This window comes from Lontra canadensis, unplaced genomic scaffold (genome assembly GCF_010015895.1).
Source record: "Lontra canadensis isolate GAN:19392208 unplaced genomic scaffold, GSC_riverotter_1.0 scaffold36, whole genome shotgun sequence".
In the NCBI taxonomy this organism is placed as follows: Eukaryota; Metazoa; Chordata; class Mammalia; order Carnivora; family Mustelidae; genus Lontra; species Lontra canadensis.
Window position 1 is genome coordinate 14,063,548 of NW_022631030.1, and position 20,327 is coordinate 14,083,874.

At 37.2% G+C, this 20,327-nt stretch overlaps 1 protein-coding gene across 5 annotated transcripts in view; it reads right to left on the minus strand.

The window, feature by feature from the left end:
• The window catches only part of ZBTB44 (zinc finger and BTB domain containing 44), a 66,629-nt gene that overhangs the window by 17,031 nt on the left and 29,271 nt on the right, over positions 1 to 20,327 (minus strand). For all 5 annotated transcript variants that reach the window (XR_004383960.1, XR_004383961.1, XM_032868939.1 and 2 more), the window contains one exon: positions 12,323 to 13,396. Coding sequence is in view for 3 of the 5 variants with exons in the window: in XM_032868939.1 (XP_032724830.1) it covers positions 12,323 to 13,340 (1,018 nt within the window). In the remaining 2 variants the exon portion in view is untranslated. The remainder of the gene's footprint in view (positions 1 to 12,322; positions 13,397 to 20,327) is intronic.

Consider the following 20,327-nt stretch of genomic DNA (forward strand, 5'->3'; position numbering starts at 1 on the left):
GAGGAAGGGAAGCCAATTTGGTTGTAGTGGGGAAGTCCTCTGGGGTCCCTACTCAGTGTAGAGCAAGGTCTCTAAGATTTCATAACTTTCACATGCTCTGAGCCTTAACTTCTGTTTGCCTTGCTCTTTGAGTTAATGAACCAAATCCCCTTTGTGTTCTGGCAAATGTCTTAGGAAACAACTGGTTTTAGTGCTCTGAAATCCATTTACCTCTCTGGGTTGGGCTCCCCTTACCCCAAGTTTAACTTGGCAGTTCCCCGACTATTTTTCAAATACTAAAAAAGCCCCATGTTGTTTTTAGTGGAAGATCCGCACAACCTATCCTCTCATCAAAGACTCTCATCAAAGTTCTCATTAAAGACTGAACTTTGCCAATGTATTTATCGTATGCAAATAAGCTGCGCTTTACCAAACGAACAAATCTGAACTCCAGTTGTGTAGTCTACTGTAATAGCAAGCATGCTTTTGGTTGCAATATTTTAATGAAAGCTAAAATGAACTAACTGTAACAGTTTGAACAATACCATATACATGTGGATATTTAATAAATATCATCTGTTATTGGAGAGTTAGTGTGAAATTTCCTTCTGATGAAAACTTAGAATCCAGTACTTCAGTTTTCCCTTTTGGAACACTTGAATTAGCTGACATTATTAAGAAATGAATACATTTTCCACTTAAGTAAAATTTTCCAAAAAAAAAAACCTAATCGCAGTAAAGGCATCCAAACTTACTTTATTAAGTCATTTGTGCTAGAAAATTTGTGACATTCTGCCTTGACTTCTTAAGAACACTAAATATAATTGTTTCTTGATGACTCATGGCAAACATCACAAGGACACCAATTACTATATTACTATTCTAAACACTGATAGAGATTTTTTTAAAGGACACAGGACTATGTGCATTTACATTCATCCCCAACTGCATCTATATTCTTCCTGCACACCTCTCTCTCACACCCAACCTCACTCTCACTGGTGTGTGTTTAGCATTTCTGTATGCCTTTTCATTTTCTCTTTCCCTTACTGTCAAAATCTGTGTATGCTTTTCCTCATATCTACTTGCCCAACTTATTCCCAATCCTTTTGATTTGTTTTTAATACAGATTGGGGGACCAGATACTGCTAATTTAAGAAAGAACTGTTCACTTGTCAACATTTCCTTCCCCATTCTCATTTTTTCCTTAAAGAAAAGGGAACTAAACACTAACATTTCAATCTGTCCTAGGATAAAAACTGGAAAAATCCCAGTATTTGGACCTGGTCACCATGGACACACAAAAATCTTCTTTATAGCAGTATTCTAGAGCTATTCAGAGTGCAGACAATATTACAGCTTACAGGCAAAGACTTGCAAAAAAGGACTAGAGGTATGACTAGAGCAAGTCAGGAAGACTGATCTGACATTTGCTTCTCACAATCAGACCACACTACTTCTAGGTGGGGCAGGGGTGGAGTCTTGGAGAGGTGGAAGTAAAAACCACTCTGCTTTGGATGGATTCTAGCACTGTCAAGAGTTTGCTTAAAAAGCTGGTCAAAAAAGAACTAAAATGGAGTCTAAGATACATCTAGCAGATGGCCCCCTTTAAAGAACATTCTCCTCTTGCCCATGGTTATTAATGCACCAAAAGCTAAATATAAAAACTACTCCAAGTTAAATTAAGAGTTAAAAAGCACACTTTAAGAATTCTATCTGTACTGTGGACATTATAACACACAAATAGTGTTACATCACTTATGCAACTATTGATGAAAATCTTTTAAACTTTTTCCCGAGGTGATGGTTTTGGCAACGATAACACAAATAATCATATGAACTGGAATTTAATTAAAACAGTGTAAGAGCAGGATACAAAAACAACAATACTTTCCTTGAGTTACAGTGATGCTTCTTAAATTATGAAAATGGAATTTCTTTTCTACGCTATAGGGATTCTGCTTGCAGTGGTAATGAAAGCTAAGAATTCTGAACAGAACCTTCTCACCTTATGAAACAGGAAACAGATTTATAGAGACGATCAGCTTCATATGGTAAGGGTTATCTTATCAAGATAGAGTCTACTATCTTGCATCAATTAGTAGTATATAATAGCTTCTGTAGCATCAAAGGGATTCCTGTTTTCTGCCGCTAACCATTATTTAAGTACCCAAAACATAAAAACTCTTCTGGGTGGTAAAAAATAACTCCAGTGCCATCCACTACTGAACATTTACCATGTGCCAGCCACTCTTCCATGTGTTTTTAAAACATTATCTCATTTCATACTTGAGAAAGAAAAGCAGCCCCTAACATCCAGGAACCGGCCTGAACACAGACACTAAGGAGTGGGCCTGGTGTTCACAGCTAGACCCTGGTGCTTTATGTTGGACACAGACAATCTCACAGAATAATATCAGACCAGGTCACAATGGTCTGAAACAAAACACATAATTTTGTTTAAGCAGAGCCAAAAACAAGGTCATTGTGCAATTATAAGAATACCAAACATCCCCCTCTCTAGCTAATAAAAGTTACTGCTGCTATAGGCTCACATTAGTCTGCAATCCTAGATATTTGTAGATATATTTCCTAGATACACAATCACAGGGGTGGCTGGTTGGCTCAGATGGAAGAGCATGCGATTCTTATCTTGGGGGTCCTGAGTCTGAGCCTCACACTGGGTGAAGAGATTACTTAAAAAAAAAAAAAAAAGATACACAATCATAGTTTTCCCTACTTACTGATATCGCTAGTCCTGAGCAGACCCCATCACTTCTGTGAATCCTCCCTAAAATCACTTAACATAAGCCAAATCCTCTAATTTCATTCTAGCACCCTCTTACTGAGAAGCCCTAAAGACCCCAGGGTGTGTGTTTTTCTATACTGCAAATGAGCAATTAAACCCAACTTGCTCAATTATATTTGTGCTCCTCGTAGTTTCTGGCAACCAGACACTGGCAAGAATGAAGGATCATGGAGATTCAATCGCAATTCTTGTTCTCTTGCACTGGGCACCTTGTTAACAGAGTGTACATCTAAAATTCCATTTGAGGTGCAACCTGCCCTTGGAGGGAGGTTAAGTTCATTACAAACTGAGCTAAAATATTTCATAGTAAAGTCCTTCAGTGGTGGGTTTGCTTTTGTTTTCCTAGAAAATCTTCTGGGAATATTTTGGTTATCTACTCAGATTTGTCACTATTTCTTGGTCAGACTGTTTTCTAGCCTTCTAAGACCTGCTCCTATGATAGGTATGTCTAGGGTGTTGACTCCTGTCTAAAGAGGAATAGATTACAATGAGGATGGAGATAGGCCCAATTAATCCATCTGAACTGTGCCTAGAGGCTGAGTTCAGAAGATCTGTGATTGGCAAAAAGTTTTCAAAACTCTACAAGGTATGCCACAGATGAACCTTGAAGATAGTATAGAAAGTGACAGCAGCCAGTTAGGAAAGACCACATATTGCATGATCCTACTTATCCGAAATATTTAGAACAGGCAAATCTATAGAGAGCATATTTGTGTTTGCCTAGGGTTTGGGTGGGACTAGGAGGGATTCACAGCTAAAGGTACAGGGTTTCTTTTTAGGGTGATGAAAATGTTATAAACTTTTGTGGGGATGGTTGCACAACTTTGTGAATATACTAACAACCACTCAAGTATACACTTTAAATGGGTGAATTTTATATGTGAATTATATATATATATATATTTTTTAAGATTTTATTTATTTATTTGACACACAAAGATCACAAGTAGGCAGAGAGGCAGGCAGAGAAAGAGGAGGAAGCAGGCTCCCTGCTAAGCAGAGAGCCCAATGCGGGGCTCGATCCCAGGACTCTGGGACCATGACCTGAGCCAAAGGCAGAGGCTTTAACCCACTGAGCCACCCAGGCACCTCAATATAAGTGAGTTATATTTCTTTTTTTTTTTTATTTTTTTTTTTATTTTTTTTTTTTTAAAGATTTTATTTATTTATTTGACAGACAGAAATCACAAGTAGACAGAGAGGCAGACAGAGAGAGAGAGGAGGAAGCAGGCTTCCCGCTGAGCAGAGAGCCCGATGCGGGGCTCGATCCCAGGACCCTGAGATCATGACCTGAGTTGAAGGCAGAGGCTTTAACCCACTGAGCCACCCAGGCGCCCCAAGTGAGTTATATTTCAATGAAGATTTTTATTTTCAATGAGGATGTTTAAAAAAAAAGAAAAAGGTGGGGCGCCTGGGTGGCTCAGTGGGTTAAGCTTCTGCCTTTGGCTCAGGTCATGGTCTCAGGGTCCTGGGATCAAGCCCCATATCAGGCTCTCTGCTTGGCAGGGAGCCTGCTTCCCTCTCTCTCTGCCTGCCTCTCTGCCTACTTGTGATCTCTTTCTCTCTTTCTCTGTCAAATAAATAAATAAAAAAATCTTAAAAAAAATAGATTTAAGGACTTTCTCAATTTTGTCTGCATCCCTAAGAACTGCTTTGCTTACTTTCACATGCTCAGAATCAGGTATTGTCTGGTCCCTGATCAGTGACAACTGGCCTTTAGCCGAGCCCTGAAATAAAAAGTTACACAAACATTCTTTTGGACCACTGCAGTTCTCACGAGTTGTCTCAATCTAAAACTGCCGCCTCTTCCAGGCCAAACATCTGCTTCCTTCATGTTTCCTCTCTGTAACACTAGCTAATACACTTATCTCTAAACTGATTTCACCAATGAAAATTTGGAACTGCAAATGACCATTTTGGGGGGAGCTTCTGACATAAACAAGATTGTTCACTTGAGATGCATCAACACTGTGCAAAACTAGAGTGGGGATTTTAAGAGGCACTGCCATGGGTATTTCCGATGTGTGGTCTTGCTGTCACTGACACAACCTTGGTAAGACATGGGTATGGACCAAACACTGAAGTATACTTAAATATCTCCAAGGAGGGGCACCTGGGTGGCTCAGTGGGTTAAAGCCTCTGCCTTCGGCTCAGGTCATGATCCCAGGGTCCTGGGATCGAGCCCCCTATCAGGCTCTCTGCTCCGTGGGGAGCCTGCTTCCTCCTCTCTCTCTGCCTGCCTCTCTGCCTACTTGTGATTTCTGTCAAATAAATAAATAAAATCTTAAAAAAAAATAACTCTCCAATGAGCAATCAGTTTGTTCTGGTTATTGGTTATTTTTAGGGTGGCTTGAGGCTTTTTCATGCTAAAGACCTATGCTATAATGATGGGGGAAAAAATTACTAGATTTTGTATTCCTGACTTGGGAAATCCCAACTTATTTCTCCAGTAATAGGACCACACATTCACTGATATTATTGCTAAGAACTCCATAAATGTTCTAGTTTACTGAGACTTTTGACTGTCCTTATCATCCACAAACATCAAGAAAAATAAAGGGAATAAATTATGTAGCCATTAAAAAAAGAAAAGAAAAAAGAAATCTTGCCATTTGCCAACAACACGGATGGACTTTAAGGGCATTATGCTATGTGAAATCAGAGAAAGATAAATACTGTATGATCTCACTTTTACCTGGAATCTAAATAAACCATGCTCAAAGATAACAGAGAGCAGGACAGCAGAAGGATGGTTGCCAGAAGTAGGGGGTTGGGAGGATGGGAAAAACAGGTAAAGGTGGTCAAAAGGTACAAACTTCCAGTATGAAATAATTAAATCATGGGGATGTAATATACAGTATGGTGACTATAGTTAATATCGTGCTGCATATCGGAATGTTGCTAAGCAAGTATATCTTCAAAGTTCTCGTCAGGAGAAAAAAAATCTATGTGTGGTAACAGATGTTAACTAAACCTACTGCTGTCATCACTTTGTAATACATGCAACTATCAAATCATTATATAATGCTGTATGTCAATTATACTTGAATAATAATGATAATAATAAAAAAAACACTTGTCTAAATTAGGAGAGACTCAAGAGATCAAAAAAAGGGACCGAAAACTACAAATGGGATATTAAAAAAATAGAAAATAGAATACCACATTTATTATGATTTTTATATTTGTAAAAAACAAACCAAAGAGAACAAATAGAATCGCCCCCCATCTTTTTTTAAAGATTTAATTTATTTATTTGACAGAGAGTGAGAGAGAGTGCACAGGCAGGGGGAGCATCAGGCAGGCAGAGAGGGAGAAGCAGGCTACCCCCTAAGCAAGGAGCCTGACGCAGGTCCGATCATAGGATCCTGGGATCATGACCCAAGTGGAAGGCTGATGCTTAACTGACTGAGCCATCCAGACACCCCAACATATGGAATTCTAAAACTACAGTCCTCAAATCACGTAAAAACCCTCAAACTTCCACAGCCCCAAGTACTGCCAAGAGTCTTGATGGCAACAAGATAAATGCTCTTTAGGACTCACAAGTTAACTCCTTAATGAGATGATAAGCCGCCTTTTACAAGTGGGAATTTTAGTTTAAATCTTAGGTTCTAACTTTTTGCCAGATGATATGACTGAATACAAGAGATTTGCAGCTTTATCACAAATAGATACAAGCTGCATTTTGAAAACATTCACCAAAGCTTCTGAATGATTTAAAATCTGGACTTTTGTTCTTCTGGAAAAGATGACACCAGAGAAAACTTATTATTGACTATCATCTAGAAAGGAATTGATCAGTTTTGTTTTTAAGATTTTATTTATTTGAGACAGATCACAAGCAGGCAGAGAGGCAGGCAGAGAGTGGGGAGCAGGCTCCCCGCTGAGCAGAGAGCCTGATGTTGGGCTTGAGCTCAGGATCCTGAGACCATAACCTGAGCGGAAGGCAGAGGCTTTAACCCACTGAGCCACCCAGGTGCCTCTGATCAGGTATTATTAACAAGTGAATTAGCAGTAAAATTTCAAGGTGTTGTTCAGTAGATTCATGTTTCCCAACTCAAAATACATACAACACATTTTTTGAGGGATTCTTCAGAAGATACTGACTTTAAAAGTAGGTAACTCCCTCCCAAGATAACCAAATCATATTAATTTTGATTCTTCAGTAATCTTTTCTATCCCTTTACTACTTATCTACTATCACTACTAATCTTGTTTAACAAATAATGTGGTCTCTCATCCATATCCCATGTTTTCAACTCCCTAAGATCTCCTTTTGTCACTTAAGGAAAAACAATACTCTTCTAGGTTTTCTCCAGACTATAAAGACTATTTCCAATGTAACAGATCAATGAATCTATTATCCTCTATCTGATCTGGCTGACAAAAAATTAATAACTGTTCCTTTAAACATGTCAGAAGGTAGGTTCCCTTTTAATGGCCCCTTGCATATTTCAGCTCTGAGCCTTGAGAAAAAAATGTTCCCTGATCTGACATCATGAAAATGCTTCTGCTTAATCATTACAATCCTATCATCAAGGCCTATTCAATCAGAAAGACATTAATACAGGATATCCTGAATATGACAGTCTGAGCTTACTCTCTTCAGAGACACTTCAGCCTCTGCAGAAACGGTTTTAACTGATTAACAGTTTCCTCAAGGAATATGTCCATTTTAAGGGACATAAAACCGACACACTCCTGTTGGTTTTTGAAGGATACTTATATTCGCCAAACACCAACCATGAGGATACTACTTCTAAATGTGATCACAGGGTTTACAGGTGCCTGCTGCACACTAACTTACCCTGTGTATTTGCAGTAACCTGTTAGGGATTTTCAGACATTAAAACTACTACCCCCAACTGTACAACTATGTTCCTGGTGGTCTTTTGCTGGAGGGCACTGACATACTTTATAGATAGGTATTAGTATCCTTACTTTATAGTTATAGGAACTCATTGAGGTTAAATGATTTCCTCAAAGTCATACACCTATTACGTGGCAGAAACTGGTAGCAGATTCTAGATCTGACTCCAACCCCTGAACTTTTAATCATTATACTACTTTCCCATATGATCAATGTTGTAATCCTACCATTATTCTAGTTGCCAATTATCTATTCACTACTGCTACTGAGAAAACTGTCAAATTATCTCTTAATATAACTGACCCCTGTAACAATCACTTTACTTTTGATGACAGATTTTATAGTTTAGAAAAAACTGAATTCCTTTAACACAGGAAACTGTGGATTATCTAGAGCTATTTATTTTGTCTTTGTGAAGTGCCTAAAAGATAATTGAATACTTCAAGACAAATAATAAAGCCATCTCACTTACATTTTTTAAAAACTGTATCAGATATTGATGACCATCTTTTTGAGTACGAAGACCCAACCAAAAACTAGCATACTATTTTTCTCTTTTAAATTTGCTGTATTTATTGCTTCTATTTGCCCTAAACTGGGGTTGTCAGATTTTACAACCCCCCTGTTGGGCCAAATGGCAATAAAAGGAACTTAAAAGAACAGGCAAAATCCTATCTAAGTTAACTTCATGGATTATCAAATTATTATTTTAGAATTTTGTAATAACGGGCGCCTGGGTAGCTCAGTCAGTTAAGTGTCTCCCTTCAGCTGAGGTCATGATCTCAGGGTCCTGGGATGGAGCCCCACATCAGGCTCCCAGCTCAGTGGGGAGTCTGCTTCTCCCTCTGCCTGCCTCTGCCCCTCCTTCTTGCTCAAGGTCTCTTTCTCTCAACTCAAATGAATAAAAATATTAAAAAAAAATTTTTAATAATGTGTTAAATATTATATTCTCAGTCCCTAGGAAAGACAAACTACCTTTTAGCTATCTTCTTTAATAAATCAGTAGTAAAATTAAGTACTCTTACGAGTATTCTTACAGATAGAATACAGAAAAAAAGTTAACATACATATTTTTCCTTTCTCCTGCCCACATTTTTTGAGTGCCTACTATACTCTAGGAATTTTGTACTGTAAAGCTTTGTTTTGTTGTATAGATTTGGAGTTAAGATAGATTAATTGAGAGTGATTAGTACATTTACTATGAAGGCAAGGAAAACAACTCCTTTGGATTATCTGATTCTGTGATATTCCTATCATAGTTATTCACATGTCAGCTTTATAACAGAATCTACATCTGACAGTATATATTGGAAGTAAATCATAGTTATATAACTGGTAGGTTTATTTTATTTAAGTCTAACTTCTCTATTTAGTCATGTTATTAAGACAGCAAGGTAAATCTCAACTGATTAGATACACCTGAGAGTGGTTAAAATCAGACTATTTCACATGCCTAGTTAGCAAGATACTGAGTTAGATTAATATTTGGTTTCTAAGTTCTCAGATAAAATGGTTAAAATAATAATATCCATTAAATAGTTCATTATTTAGAAGTCTTTGAGGAGTAGAGACGAGTAATTTAACAAAAAAACTTGGTCATATGAACAAATAGCTAACATTAAATACTTTATTGAATGTGTGGTCACTGAAATTCTTCAAAAGTATCCTGACCCATGTCCATCAATAGATGAGTGGTTAAAGATGCAGTGTGTACACACACATACACACACACAGGAATACTTCTCAGCCATAAAAAAGAATGAAATCCTGCCTCTGCAATAACATGGATGGATCCAGAAGGTATAATGCTAAGTGAAGTAAGTCAGTCGGAGAAAGACAAATATCATATGATTTCACTCATAAGCGGCATTTAAAAAACAAAACAAACAAAGAAAAACAAGGCAAAACCAAAAACAGACTCAAATACAGAGAACTGAGAACTCAAATATTGAGAACCTCCCCACAGGGGAGGTGACTGAAATGGGTGAGGGGGATAAGAGCACACTTATCATGATGAGCACTGAGTAGTGTGCAGAATGTTGCATCATTATATCGTATACCTGTAACTAAAATAACACTGTATTAATTATACTGGAATTAAAATTAAAAAAAAGAAAAAAGAAAAAAGAAAAAAAAAAACGCACCTTGACCCAAATTCAGGTATATGATCTTTAGTTGGTGCTGTGGATAGAACTATGTCTCCCAAAAAGCTATATTCAAGTCCTAACCCCTGAAATGTAGGAATGTGACCCTATTTGGAACTATGGTCTTTGCAGATGTAATCAAGTTAGATGAGGTCATCCTGAGTAGGGCAGGCTCTGATCCAAAAAGACCAGTGTCCTTATAAGGTAAGGGAGATTTGTAGGCAGAAACACAGGAAGGCCACTTGAAGATGGAGGTAGAAATCAGAGGGATGCAACTACAAGGTGAGGAACAGCCAGGAGTATTAGTCACTGCCAGAAGCTAGGAAGTGGCAAGAAAAGAACCCTCTTCTAAAACCTAGGGGAGCATGGCCCTGCCAAACACCTTGATTTCAGACTTCTGGCCTTCTGAAAAATGGGAGAATAAACTATTGTTTTGTATCATCCAGTTTGAAAGTACACTTTGTAGTGACAACACAAAGTGGGTCAAAATTCAAGAAATCAACAAAGTTAATATGGTATTCCTGGTTCTCCAATCTAATAGAGAAATCCTCCTTTTCTTAATCTTTATTGGCTGTTCTTCTCTCCCTGAATATAGGTATTTCTCAAGGATCAGTCCTTTGGTTTCAGCTTATATATATATATTTCCTATTGAGGTTCAATCTGTCAGAATACAGAAAAAAAGTTACCATACTAAAGAAAAGCCCTGAACAGGTAATCTTCAGTCTTGATTTCACCAATCTTGCTTTTTCAACTGCTTTGTAGCATGACATTACGTGGTTACCACCAAAGCATAATTCATACAGAATTGACCTTGCTGACTTACTCTTAAAACTAGGTTCCCATCTTCTTCCACTGATTTTCATATTACAATAACTGAATTTAATAGACTCCTACCCATTATATAATTACCATTATTTTTTTACCATTAAGAAAAAATGACTGTAAAAGATTACTGTAAGATATAGCTCCTATGAAAAATTATGACTTCAAATCAGTGAATATAATAAAATGTTATCACCATTTTTCTAGTCATCTAAAGTTCTCTAACCTCTTCCATTCCCTCCATCCACATATTCAATATCATCAGGTAGTAATGATTCTTCCTTTATAAAGTCTCCTATGCCTTTATAGTTTTACTCTAAGCATCTTCATTCATACAAAAGCAACTCTACTGTAACTAGTTTCTGAGACGGTCTCTGCCCAGAAGAACTCCCCTGCAAACTATTACCAAATTAATTTTCCTAAATATCTTTAAGTGTTTTATTTTTATTCCCTTTAAGGTAGACTATTACCACAAGGATAATGTTCAAGCTTATGTGGCCTAGCTGTGGCAAACGCTGCTAGTTGCACATAGTATCCGTTCTCCTCCAATTTTGAGGCAGTTCTATATCCTACTAATAGACATAACTTCTCAGATTCCCTTACAGCTAGGAAAGATCACATGACATAATCTGGCAGTTTTTTAAAGGATTTCTGGGAATGTTTGTGCTTTCTTGATATAAGCACTGCCCCTTCCTAGAATATGAAGCTAAAGATGAAGCAAGCATTTCTTAACTATGAAGCAATAAGCATATGAATGAAGCTGACAAACTAAGGACGGTGAATTATAAATATAGAAGGCACCTAGGCCACACTGATTACACTGTAAAGCCACCGTACCAGTCCTGGACTTCATACTTCTGAACATTTTATGTGATAAAAATAAAGCCCCGTTTTGTCTAAGCCACTTCGATGGGATCTGTTAGATGTAGTTAAATGTAATACTAACTGAAACCAGTGTTTAAGATTGTTTGTGACATACTCTCAACTGCTCATTTTGTCTTATCTCTCATTATTTCCAATACTTGCAGGCTTCCAGGGTTTATTCACATCATTTTAAACTGAATTTGCCGCTTCCCAAACATGCAATGGTTTTCCACATCTCTGGGCTCTCATTCATTTTCAAAGAAAAGTCATTTCCTCTCGTGCGCAAACTCATATTTACTGACAAAAATCCAGTTCAAATATATAGTGCTAACTTGCTCTGTCCTTTGTGACCCTTAACACTTTGTTCATATGTCTAGCCTAGTACTAATCACTGATTCACACCTCTGCTTTCTCAATTAGACTGTTAAACCCCGAGATTCAGGGACGATGTCTTTCTCATCATATATCCCCAATGCTTGGCACAGGGTAAGTTTTCAGCAAATATTTTGACAAAGAATAAAACACTAACTGGATTTTTAAAAACCGGTATATTCTGCATTGAAAATAATTCACAATTCATATGTAACACAATCTGCCTTTGACCTGTCAGAAATTGTTCAGCTATTTTCTTTCTCAGTGCATAACTCTTGTAAAAAATAGCACTAATGAGTATCTAAAAAAATCCAGTTACCATTGTTTTATTCTTTTTCATGATTCCTACAGGATCCAGCACAAAACTTATATCTTAAAAGGTACTTAAAAATGCTCAAATTGAAAAAAAAAATGCTCCAGTTGACTTTACAATATCATGAAACACAGAAGACATTATACCTATCGAGGAAGACTGTGGACTAATCAGAAGGTCTTCTTGGACTTGTTCACTTCCTGGCACGGTCTGTTGATCACTCAGTGAACTCTGAGATGCACTGACAGGCTGAGACACTTCCTCATGGACCTCCTCATCACTTAACCTTTCTACTTTGACCCGGACATCTTCTTCACTACCCAAAGGCAAGGTAGTTTTTGTGCTCTCACAAGTCACATAATCAGTCATTCTTCGCCCCGTCTCAGATGGGCCAGGTAACTCTAAAGTCCTGGTATTTTCTGCCTGCTTAACCTTATCAGGCTGAATCCTTCGATCAATTCCGAAAGGAAAAGTCCAGGGAAAAGCTAAAGAAGAGTCAACTGGTTGATTTCTATTTTCTGAGTAGGAAGCTGAAGAATTCAATACCTGGGGAGAACTTGTTTGTGTGCTACACTTTACAGGACTTTCAGGAGACATAACAATGTAGCTTTTGCGCTTTCTCCGGGACTCTCGGCAGACAGGAATGGTTCTTTCTACCACACTGCACTCTGAAGACACCGGCGAAATACTTCCATCTCGAGAAGTAAAATTGCAGTTAGAGTTGTTTTCTTGTCCAGCATCTAGACCCTTTTCTGGTTGGCTGTTGGGTGTATTCCATAAAATGCTTGATTTCATGAACTCTGAGCAGGTGCTAGCAACACTAAACATTTGCATATAGCTGGCTGCAGCTAGAACATCAATGATATTTTCTGTGTTAATTGACAGAGTGGCTGTGTAAGCATATTCTAAAAGGGGTATAAAGCCAGTCACTGTAACATGATGCAAATCCAACACATTCTTGTTCTCATCCTCTGCTTGGCCTACAAGTTTGGTGCGAAAGAAATCACTGCAAGCTGCTAGTACCACCTTATGTGCCCGGAAGATTTTGTCCTGGACACGAATAGTGATATCACAAAAATGTCCATCATTTCGCAGCATATTTAGCTTTCCAAGCATTTCCTGGCTGTGGGAAGAGGAGCTATGAGTAAATGTTTTCACACCCATCTTTTCCTTCCTCTTCTACAGATGCTCTTCAAGGATGCAAATGAATCAGAAATGTCCTAAAAAATACATAAAATAAGCATTAATTGGTGGTATAGTGGTCGAAATAGAAGGTGATTTACATTATTTTCATGTGGCCACTGTGCTAAATAAACAAAGCTGACGGATGGTAGTGAGAAAGTTCAAGGAAGGGAATATATTAAAATACACTCTCCTTACCATTCCCTCAAACTCTTACCAGTGGAGTCTGTGAGCTAATGTTTTAACGAGCTGGATAGTTTAAAATAATAATAGTTTGTATATAAGACAATTATATATTTATAATTTAGAGTGCTCTCTATGTGCCAAACACTGTTCTAACTTCACATTTGATAATTTAGTTGACTGTCCTATCAATGAGGACATTATTATTCCTGATTAACAGAAAAGGATTAACTATTTTGCTAAAGTCAGAAAGTTACTGAGTGGCAGACCCAAGGTTCAAATCCAGACAGGCTGCTCCACAGCTCCCCTCTTAACTTTAATGCTATCTATTGCCTCTTTTAGGATATAAAGTGATTAAATATAAGGGATTAAGACTTCAAGATTTAGAATGTGATGGGCCTGGATTCTTTCCTCAACAATTCCTCCATGATTATTACCTGTAACAACCTGTTACCTATAAATGAAAACAATGCTTAAGTAATGCTTAGCACAGTATTTGGCACTTTGTAAATGCTCAACAAATGAAACCAGTTATTTTTATTGTTTATGTTCTTAATACAATGAAACAAACTTTCTGGAAATAAATTTATAAAAAAGTGGTTAGAAATCCATCAGTTGATTGGATTTTCCCCTTAAGAAAGAAGTTAGTTTGCCCTTATCAGATTTCACATTTACTAAAAATATAAAAAACTGACATTCTCAAATAGTTTTAATATAGCACATCTAATAATGCTTCAGTTTTTTAGTACTTTCCCCCTAACTTCTCTTTATACCCTCCATGTGAAGTCAGGGAGGCTTATGTGAAGTCAGGGAGACCTTTTAATAAAGATTTAAGAAAGTTAATGCTCAGAAAAGTTACATGACTAACAAATGACAACCAAAGCTATAATCTGGGTCTTTTGACACTTAGATCACAGACTTCTCCAGTGTAAAAAAAATACAACTATGTACATTAATTATTTTATCTGTTATAACTTTTTTTATTGTTAGTACTGAAATAAGTGTAAAACAAAGTCACTCTGAAATTATCTCTAGATAAAAAAGATTTCAAATACTTCAAAAATACAGCTATCAATTTTAAAAGATGCTAAAGATGAATCTTTAATAGACTTGGAAAAATGTTTGGTTCTGAATATTAAATGAATGCCTAATTACTGACATATAGTGGACACTCAACAGTAGTAGATATTACTATGTATTTGGTGAAAAATGTGATTAGAGTGTTTGTATCCACATCACACACATGGAGCAAGAGAACATGAAGTCTTAACCTGAGATTCATGAATTCCCAAGGGAGCCATAATCCTTCTGAAACTGTACAGAATAATGTCTGCATCTATGTACAACAGCTTTCATCATATTCAAGGGAATCACTGGTAGGAGTGTGGGTATTTATTCTCTTTTTTTGCACATTAAGCAAATTTTTTTCTTTAAAAAAACCCTAGCATACTGCTACACAACTAGGGTTTCAGGTCCTCTTGGTTCAAACTCTAAAGTCATATGGACTAGGTCTACTTTTTCTTTTCCCTCAAAAAAGTCTTAAAAAACTGAAGATGGCAATGACATGCCCCTCGTTCCTATGGTTTCTCTTCTTTAAACTAAACATCCCTAATCCCTTTAAGAGCTCCTTAAAATCTGATTAACATCCTTGTTCTGAACCATCTCCACTTTTCAATGTTCCTTTAATACTGGTCCCCAGAACTGCATGCAATTATGGTTAGGTATGGGAGGATTATAACTGAGCATAACTTTACTATTTTTACCTCCCTTGTTTTGGGCAGAAATATTAATAAGACTGAGTCAGGTATTCTAACAGTCAAATTATAACTGATTTTGCTCACTAGCAGATTTGCCAAATGTGAGGTACTCTATTATGTGAAGGGAGGAACATTAAGTACAAATAAAACACTGTCCTCAACCTCCCTGAGCTTACAGTCTTTATAAAAAGGCATGTTCCTAACCAAGACTACAAAAGGTGTGCAGCAGTGCTATGTGAAAGCAATGAATGAAATACTTAATTTTGAATGTACAAGGGAGAAGACGCATCACAGAGGATGGGGCCTAACGAAAGTAGAATTCTGCCAGGTGATAAGGCAGAAAGGAGTTCCAGGTTATCATGGGTTCACACATGATCTCATTGAGTGTTCACCATCCTGAAGGGCCTTCCCTGCGCAACAAATTGTTGTTGTGCACTGTATGACATTCTAAATGTGAGCATGCACCTGCAACTAATATAACATTGCTAACTATACTGGAATTAAATTTTTTTTTTTTTTTTTTTAAGTAAAGGGGAGCCTGCCTTCGCCTCAGGTCATGATCCTGGGGGCCTGGGATCAAGACCTGTGTCAGGCTCCCTGCTCAGTGGGGAATCTGCTTCTCCCTCTCCCTCTGTCCTTCCCTGCTGCCCCAATAATTAAATAAAATCTCTTAAAAAAAGCGAGCATGCAGAGGGCAGTGTCAGTTTAAACATCAAACAATCCATTTGATAAATATCCCTTTGAATGTACTATGCAGATAAATGTGTATGTAAAAGGGGAAAAAAGAAAAAAAAAACTAAAGATTTCTAGCTGAATAAATATAAGGTCATTGAATATTCTAAAGTGGGAAGACAAAATTATCAACCTGGGATAACACAACAGAAAGGATAAAAGGCATAAAGCCCTGTGCCGAGACAGCCATGTAAGGCCAGTGAAATCATTACGTTGATTGTTATCAGAGATGAGTTCAAATATAAATATACTTCATATACTCTTCCCAAAGACAAGTAACCACAATACACTAGACAGCTAAAATTGGTCTAAGCAAACCACTGTTTTAATATTGCTGATTTTTCTCATAAGAATGACATGAAAAGGAAGAAAATGGAAGGACTTTAAGTTTTTAAGTTATCAAGTTTTGCTACACCACAGTAAACGGGCTTCTTTAAAAGCCTGGCCATTAAGAGTGCTTGGTTTGACTGGGATCATGTGGTTCAGGGAGGAAACCACATGTCTTCAGAGCAAGTGATGCAATCTTAATCTGGGGACCATCTGCAGGAACAAAGGTGTGAAGGCAAGGAATTAAAGAGCATTTGGAGAACATGTGCAACAGGGTCTTAAAATGAAACCATTTCAATCTTGGCTTGGGTGGAGGACTCAAACAGATACTGCTGGCCAAAAGTGAGATGCAAGGCCACCTATGCAATAAGGTAGTGGAAAATTATTTTTCTTTTCTTTTTTTTTTTAAGATTTTATACATTTATTTGACACAGAGAGAGCAAGCAGGGGGGAGAGCGAGAAGCAGGCCCCCTGCTGAGCAGGGAGCCTGACACAGGGATCCATTCCAAGACCCTGGTATCATGACCTAAGCTGAGGGCAGAAGCTTAACCGACTAAGCTGCCCAGGCGCCCCAGAAAACTGTTTTTCAACCTTGAGTTATACCCACCTTCAATGTTCAAAGAGTTAAATATTACAAAAGGATTTCTGCAACAGAAATCAGTGTGCTTTGAGTTCCAAACCCCATCCCACTCCCTCCTACTCTTCTGCAAGGGAAAGAGTTGAGACATGTTTGCTCTCTGTCTTAGGTCTATGGAAAATGTACGTCACACTTGGAAAAAATCGAAAGGGTTCAAGTCTGATTTAAACTCTGGCAAAGACTTTGAAGTATGCTTACCACTTCCCAACAGAATATAAAAGCAATAGAGTAGAGTGGTTGAGATGGGGCTCTGGAGCTAGAGTGCTGGGTCTGCATCCTTGTACTGCCTTCTAAGTTAATTAAGCTGTATGACCTTAGGCAAGTCATTAAACTGTGCCTTACTTCCCTCAACAGTAAGAGAGGGATAGCAGAACCTAACTCAGAGACTTGTGAGGATTAATTGGCCTAATAATATATGTAAAGTACTGTACTTAGTACAAAATAAATGCTATATAAAGCTGATATTGCTTTTACTAGTATCAAAGACCTTGTCCTCTTACTCAACTTTTGCCTCTCTCAATCCTGGAAGGGCCAGAAGCCATAGTTAGCAAATGAAGAGGAATAAAAGGCCAAAGGGTAGAAAAACAACAACAACAACAACAACAAAAAAGGAAGCCAAATACACATCATTTTCACATTTCGTCTGCAGTACGACTAGAGGAGGAAAGGAGGGAAACCTTTAACTCTGAATTGTTTATTAGTTTTTTAAAAAAGTATTTTATTTATTTGACAGAGAGAAAGAGAGGGAACACAAGGGGGAAGGGAGGGAGAGGGAGAAGCAGGCTTCCCACAAAGCAGGGAGCCCCACGAAGGGCTCGATTCCAGGACCCTGGGATCATGACCTGACCCGAAGGCAGATGCCTAATGACTGAGCCACTTAGGTACCCCAAGTTTATTAGTTCTTGAAAATAATGCTTTCATTTTCTGAAAGTAACCTGAAAAGTTACTAAGACTTGACTTTCAAGGAGTTGGAGGAAGAACTAACACCATAGAATACATTTAAATGGATAATGGAAGAAAAAAATAAAATGGATTATAAGAACCTTCCATAAATTCTGCTTCTTTCATGTAATGGTTACAAATCTAAGCTACAAAGCCTGATATAGCTGAAGGTATGGGATGAGAGGAAGGTGAAGATTAGACTGAGAAAGGTCTTGTATACCATGTATTATATGCATTTCCTAATACATGTCTGTGGAAACTTAGTCTCATGATATACTCCATGATAAAAAATTACATGGACTAATATATTTTGGAGATACTGCAATATTCTACATTGTGGCAAAACTTAGGATGAAATTACTCTATTTGAAAAAGCCATACATAATATGGATATAGTTTAGAAGTCAGGTTATACTCAGAAAGTACAACCTGGAATTTTTGTCAATTACATAATTCTATTAAACATTTCATTTTCCCCACCTGTGTAGATGAATATGTATGTGTATAGTTACAGATTTAATTTGGAGCTCATTCAAAATTCTTGAATAAAGATAAATATTACTGCATTCCAATTACTAATGTAGAATTCATGCAGTATTTAAAAGTAATAAAATGTATTTGTGTAATAGTTTGCAATTTGAACTAGTAATTCAGAAATCGTCTCCTTCCCGCCCACCCCTCTCCCTTTCATTCTAAATCACTGATGAAATAGCATACATGGTTATGAAAACAGTAATTGCTAAATCCCATGTTGTTTTGCAGTTGGGCTGAAAAATTTTTGGCAAATAAGGTATATAGCCTAGTTATTTAAAAAAATGGTTTAAGTTAGACAATCGGGCTTTGAAAACGGACTCTTCCACTTATAAGTGAGGCATCAAATCTGAGTCAAGTTACTTCACCTCTATATGCTTGTTTGCTCATATGTAAAACAGGAATAATGGAAATCACACTTTCAAGATAATCAGGAAGATTAAATTAGCACAGTTCCAGGCATTAAGTAAGCATTCAATAAATGTTAGCTACTATTACCCTAGAAAAAGTGAGAGTAAAAAGTGAAACGAAGATCAAATTTCATGTCTACTCTATTTCTTATATGACACAGAATACATCTTGAATATATATATTTTGGTATAGAGATTAGCTGATAATAATTATCAGAGGATTTGAGGTTAAAATGGAGTAGAGCTCTTAGCATGCAAAGATGGCTGCCTCACATGATTAAATAGTGATGAGGACTGCTAATTTGAAAGTAAACTTGATATTTAAAAAGAATTTGCATGTTTAAACAACCAGCTACATTTATAACTGGACACTAACTTTCCCAATGATCTAATAAGGCTTTAATTATGGGAAGAATGAACTGAGATAATTTCATTTCTACTCTATATCCTAATTTAAACCAATCAAAGACAGAAAAGGCGGCTAAGGAAAGGGACATACTGCTTTTAAGATGCCTCTAAGAGGAATATCTAGGTAGAAATATATGAAGTTGCCTGTACTAGCTGTCTACCATGTAGCAGATGCTAATAGTAGGAGCTTTAGATATGTTATCACACATGAGGTAAGATGATAATAATCTGATTTTACAGAGGAAATTGATACTTGGGATATTACTTTGCTCAAGGCCACTTATGTTTCTGCTATGCTAAGGACCTAATGAGATTTTTTTTTTTTTAACTGGGACCTAATGAAATCTTATCCAATAGGGATGAGTAGCCATTGGGGAGCAGTACAGTCATATCTATATTTTAAAAAGGTTATTCTGAAGGCAATATAGAGGGTAGATTTGAGGGTGACTATTACAATAGTATAAGTATATGATAAAAGCAAACTAAGTGGCACTGAGGATAGAGGAAATACATCTAAGAAATATTTAGGAGGTAAAACCACCTAGGTAGGATCTACCAGGGATGGGGTCGGGGAGTAGCTAGGAGAGAAGAACAGGACTCTTAAGTTTCTAATCTGGGTGACTGAGTGGATGGTGTTTTCACAAATAAGAGAACGAAAGAGAAAGAAGGGTTTTGGTAGGGGCTGATGATGAAGAGAAAGAATATTTTGGTTTTAGGCATACTAAATTAGAAAAACTTTAAAGAGGAATATTGTATCAATTTGTATATGAAATTGCCCATTTTGATGTGGAGTTCAGGAAGAGGTCTGCATGGATTTAAATACTGGATCTTACATAAGTCACTGATAAGTCTCATTCTGTTGATTTTGTTAGAACTAAAGACATCCAAAGAATGTACAGGGAAAAATGTGAAGGCAAGCTGTGAGAAGCTCAGGGCAGGCAGAGCAAAAAGATTTTTTTTTTTTTAAGATTTTATTTATTTATTTGAGAGAGAGAGACAGAGATAGCGAGAGGGGAGGAGAGGGAGAAGGAGGCTCCTGCTG